A 5,542-nucleotide genomic window follows, 5' to 3' on the forward strand; every position below is an offset into this window, starting at 1 on the left:
GTGAAAAGTTGAAAGCAAAAACACAAGTCAGACATATCACCTGCTCTTGAAGTCTTGACGGCATCGGAGGATCACAGAATAAAGGGGGATGGATGGTACTCACTTCTCACAGATGTGCTAACCACAACTGAAAATACCCCCCCACACACACTTTAATCATTAAAATACCCCCCTCTCTCCCCTCGATGTGTGCAAACTGCACTTGCTCTATAAAACCCAATATCTATTAAAATCTAAGGTCACCATAAGTGAAACCAGCCTTTAATCAAAGCTATGGCACAAAAATCAGACAGCGTGACACAAACTGTTTTTTTTTTTTTGACTAATATGGAACTGCTGCATTAAATTTGAACTACATTTAGGACATGAGAGGTGATTCAAATTTGAACAATTCAAAACAATCGTTTACAGAAAGTGAGACGAGGCAACACGAAAAACAAAACTAGTTATAATAAACTGAATGTTGGTGTGTTCCAGATATGACCTGTGACATATTTCAGGTCAAATCTGACTAAAAAAAAATATCCAAACTAGTAAGACTAAAGTGAAAGTCCCTTCCACACATCTGACCACAGGATTTGAACTTTCAAGTACTGAACACAGAGAAGAAAGTTTGCCTGAGAGAAATCGGAATTAAATAGACAATAGTTTATTGTTAAAGATGAACGAACACACACACACACACACACACACACACACACCTGACCTCTGCATCATGATCCTTCGAGTCGGGCAAGTCAGTAGCTTTCTTATTTGTGACACAATGTGGCAGTTATTCATCTACACACACGCGTACCCCCGGACACAAACACACAGCTTTAACATCATTTAATTTATAATCCACAAATTTATATTCTTTTGTCTCATAATTCTACATCACTAGTTACTTTAGTTATGTACACAGAATTGAGTCAGTTCTCTATTTCTTCGAGTTATTTTTCAATTCGAGGAAAGGGAGAAAAACAAATCAGCTCAAAAAAATATTTTTTTTAAATTTCCTGTCATTTCTACAGAAAAACATTTTCAGTTTCCTGGACTGTAAACTCCAAGCTGCTTGAACCAACAACAACTCACAACAGGCTCAATTTAACATTCCCTCCTCCTTTCTCGAATATGTTCATCTCCATCCTTTCTCCTTAGCCGACTGTCAAGGAGAAGCGTGACCAGGAGAGAGGATTTGGCACAAGGCATGAGTGTCATCTAAACCAGTAGTAATAGAAGAAGCGGTCCTTACAGCAGATCACATCCTGTAGTGCACAACAGTCCTGAGAGAAAGTTTAAATGGTTAACAGTGACGCAGTTTCAACTCTTTGAATCCCATGATTTTGCACCTTTTAGAGAATCACTCGAGTGCAAGTGTTCAGCATTACAAAGAAGGGAAACGGGGGGAGAAACATTTATTCCACCCTGTCATTTTGCTGTCCCTTCTTTAAACACCAGAGCTGATCTGTTTGGTCACTCGTCTCCCTCCAGGTCCAGGCTGGAAAGTCTTGGCTTTTTTCCCCTCCCTTTCTCCTTTCCTTCCTTTTAAGGATGTGGTAGGTTCATTCGGTCCTCTATTAGGGTGTTATCAGGGCCCTGTGCCTCCATGCACTGCTTTATGGTTTCTATAACTCCAGATAGACGCCTATCCAGGGCTGCAAGGTGTGGTTCAGCTAGGACTGGGTGAATGGGATCAAATGCCAGAGCCTGTCGCATGGCTGAGCTCAGAGCTCCACTTCGCAGCAGGTTTAATCTATTCCACGTGGACACACGAACCCTACCGAGAAAGGGAGAGACACTACAGTAGAAAAAAAACATAACCTGGTAAACAGGAAATTGTATTTGGGAATTCTCCGACTTACATGCAGCACTGGTAGAGTGGTGCAAGAATGCTTCGCTCGTCCAGAGCTGGGTTCCCGAAGCTGCACGAGGACATAAAAGAAAAATTACGAAAGATTAAAAAAAAACCCAGCATAAAGCACTTGAAACACACACACACACACGCACACACCTCGACTGAATTTGCTAGAATAGCAGTTTCCCTGTTTCTGAAGAGCTCCTGAGGAGTTATTAGATTCTCGGACAATCTAAAACCCGTAAAGCTTTCCAAACTAGAGTCTGGATCTGAGTCCAGCCATGTCCAAAACTAGCATGACCTTCAACAAACAGGAGCTGTATATTTTATATCTTTACATACAGTTAAATCATGTATTACAAGATCTAACTGTATCCCATTGTGAAAACTCTCCTGGCAATGTAGCTAAATGCATTCATTCCTATTCACACGACTTTTAAGACTGAGAGTGTCAGGCTCTTAAGCCCTTTTCTAATTAAATTTGATTGTAATACATACAGTAACGCAGTAATGTGAAAATAAATATACACAGTTTTTTCAGTTCCAAGGTTTTATGTACCAGGACATAATAAACAAAATCATCTGGTCTTTAAAAAGTTCTAAAATTAAATAAACTCAGATGAACAACAACACTTGACATATTACACTGTGTCATCATTTATGCAACAAAAACTAGGGCAGAATGCAGAAGAAGTGTGTGTCTTATTGAATTAAGAGAAATTATGAGGGCAAGCAGGTATGGAGCATTTAGGTGTGTGATGCCAAGGAGGAAAGACATCAAGAATGATTTTAGGAGAAATTGTTGCTTCCTGACAATCTGACAAAGGTTTAAGGCCATCTGCAAACAATTTGAAACCCATCATTCTGCATTGAGAAAGATTCATAAGTGGGAAATGTAATTTTTCATTTCAAGTTTATTTATATATCTCCAGTTTGCCACAGCATTTGTCGTGAGGGATTTTACACTGTGAGGTAAAGATGCTACAGTATAAGAGAAAAACCTCAAAAAGGAAAAACTCCACTTTAACAGGAAGAAACCTCCAGCAGAACCAGGCTCAGGGAGAAGCTACCATCTGCTGCAACTGGTTGCGGCCGATCATTGGAAAGAAAAAAAAGATCACAGGGAACTAGGACAAAATACTAAACAAAATATGTGTTTCAGAAACAGGGGTGGGCGTCGCAGCAAACTGCAAACAACACAAGTGTTACATCTCATAATCTACAGGCCTCAATTAGTGTGTTACATGTAAATGTAACTTAATGAGATATTTACCCATAATGCACAAAACCACGTTTGTTGAAAATCAAGCATAGCATATGAGAACAAACACCTCATAGCAACTGACAGCACAGTGTTGGAGGGGTAATGACAGGAAATGGGGAACTAGCAGTAACTGGTATACAAAGGAGTTCATGCTTGACTCAAAGTATTGTAGAGTCAAAGGTGAAGCCATCCGTCCAACAGCTAACGCTTGGCCTAAACTGGGTCATGCAACACAACGAGCAGAACAGCAGCAACTCTACAACACAATGGCCGAAAATTCAAAGAATCAGAGTGTTGCAGTAACCAAAAAATCCAGACCTCTAACTGAAAGGCCAGTTGGGCTTAAATGAATGCATTTAAACCTCAATAAACTCAGTCAATGTGGTAAGCGAGTGGGCTCAAATTCCTGCACGATGAGGTGAGAGGCTGATAAAGTCATACAGAAAACTACTTGCCGCTAGAAGTGGTTCTACCAGCTAATGAATGATGGCATGCACAGAGTTTTTTAAACATGGTTTCTGGACTTTAGCTTAGCTTTTGTGAAATAATTAAATAAATAAATAGATAAATAAATAAATGAATGAATGATTAAATGAAAAAATAAATGGCACGCGGTAATATGCCATGTGTTGTTGAAAGAAGGTGTAGTTTGTTTTGATCATGTTGGTAAGAACTAAAATGAATTCCACAATTAGCCTTACCAATGCTAGTCAGCTATATGACAGAGAGCAAGAATCCATTGCTTCCAGCTTAATCTGAAAGAGTTCTAATAAAAATCCAAGAATTGGGCCATTATTGGCCTGCAAAGAGTACCAGCTGCAGGGTATTTTCACTGCATAGAAAATATAGATTATACTCTTCATTAAAAAAAGGAAAGACAAGAAATTACTCAGCACTTCTATTGGTATACATTATTCCCAGTAAAAGGTTTGTTTCTTACCACACTTAACCTCATCCTGCCAATACTGAAAAATGCTGCTTAGAAATTTTCCACTGCTGGGTTTTGATCAGCAAAAACAAAAATAACTTCAAAGACGGGTTAACATCTCAAAGTCCTCACTTCATGGAAGTGGGTGTTCTTCATGAGTCAGTTATAAAGTAGCTTCAATAGTGATAAGTGAATTCTTGTAATAAAAAAAGAAATAAAATAAAAGACGAGCACCGGAAAATGTAAAAAAAAAAACAACAAAAAAAAACAACAACCTGAAAATGAAAATATAATTATTAGTCTGAAAAATCAGAATCAGAATCAGAATCAGAATACTTTATTGATCCCTGGGGGAAATTATTTTTTGTTACAGTGCTCCATTTTAAACCAACAAATATTCAGACTATTGTTATGAACAGAGTGCAGAATTTTCCAGTAAGTCCGTGACACTGATTTATTTCAAAAGTTATTGTTTCTGACAGAATTAGCTGCAATTTTACACAAGATTTCTGGTTAAACTTGCAGTTTTTCTTTACTGGATGGACAGTATTCCCACTTAAGTTTGGAAATGGTTAAGTAATTAAAGCCAGTAAGAAAAAGTAAACATTCATCTGAGGAGGGAAAGTCCCATTTTGGATTCCCGTTTTCATGAAGAGCACCCCCCCTCCCCCCACCTAACTATCAAAAACAAAAAAAAAAAAAACACGAAACCCACAGCTCACCTCTTGGCGTTGTCAAGAAGGATAAGCATGCTGGCACCTCCATCATCCTGGAAACTTTCGTAGTGATGACGATCAGCATTTCCAATAAGGTAATCAAAAATCGCCGTGTCAATAACATCTAGCAGCCTTGGCCCTGCATCATATGGGGGCATCTTCTTCACTGCCTCACAGTAGCTCTCGTCATACTCCCACCTGAAAAATAAACACACGTTCAAATCGTCTGAAGTAAGATTTTCGCACATCACCATATTGTCAAACAGGGAGCGTGCATAACCACGCCCCTCACACAGGAAAAGAAAAGAAAAGAAAAACCACTTCAGGTCATTTCAGGGTTTTAGAAAGCCAGAATTATTAAAAAGTAAAAAGATCCTAAAAATAAGACCAGGTTGCTTCTCTTACTGCTGTTAATTTGCTCACTAATACAGCATCGCAGCGCCAGACGTTCTCTGGTAAAGTGAAACATTTAACAACACTTACACTTAAGAAAATGCACGTGTCAAAGTGTAGAGTTAATTTGCTGAAATGCAATCAAACTTCTGGTATTGATGGCAACACAATCCCTTATTTTCAGTGGCCTTCACACAATATTTTGAGACCAGTGAGAATAGAATAGAATAGAATAATCCTTTAATTGTCCCACAAGGGGAAATTTGGTTGTAACAGCAGCCAAAAAGACACATATACAAACAAAGTACACAGGACACGGAACAGAAACATACACAACTTTTCTTACATATTTACATTAAGGACAATGGTTACAAGTGACCTATCATAATGAAAGCCAACTCCCT

At 38.5% G+C, this 5,542-nt stretch overlaps 1 protein-coding gene across 2 annotated transcripts in view; it reads right to left on the reverse strand.

Moving 5' to 3' along the window:
* Nucleotides 1-245: 245 nt before the first annotated feature.
* Nucleotides 246-5,542, reverse strand: part of fam20b (FAM20B glycosaminoglycan xylosylkinase) — a 46,627-nt gene continuing 41,330 nt past the window's right edge. For both annotated transcript variants that reach the window (XM_080877323.1, XM_080877324.1), the window contains 3 exons: nucleotides 4,752-4,943; nucleotides 1,845-1,904; nucleotides 246-1,759 (listed from right to left, as the gene is read on the reverse strand). In XM_080877323.1, coding sequence (XP_080733449.1) covers nucleotides 1,528-1,759; nucleotides 1,845-1,904; nucleotides 4,752-4,943 — 484 coding nt within the window. In that variant the 3' untranslated portion in view covers nucleotides 246-1,527. The remainder of the gene's footprint in view (nucleotides 1,760-1,844; nucleotides 1,905-4,751; nucleotides 4,944-5,542) is intronic.

Source organism: Rhamphochromis sp. 'chilingali' (genome assembly GCF_963969265.1).
Source record: "Rhamphochromis sp. 'chilingali' genome assembly, chromosome: 3".
Lineage (NCBI taxonomy): Eukaryota > Metazoa > Chordata > Actinopteri > Cichliformes > Cichlidae > Rhamphochromis > Rhamphochromis sp. 'chilingali'.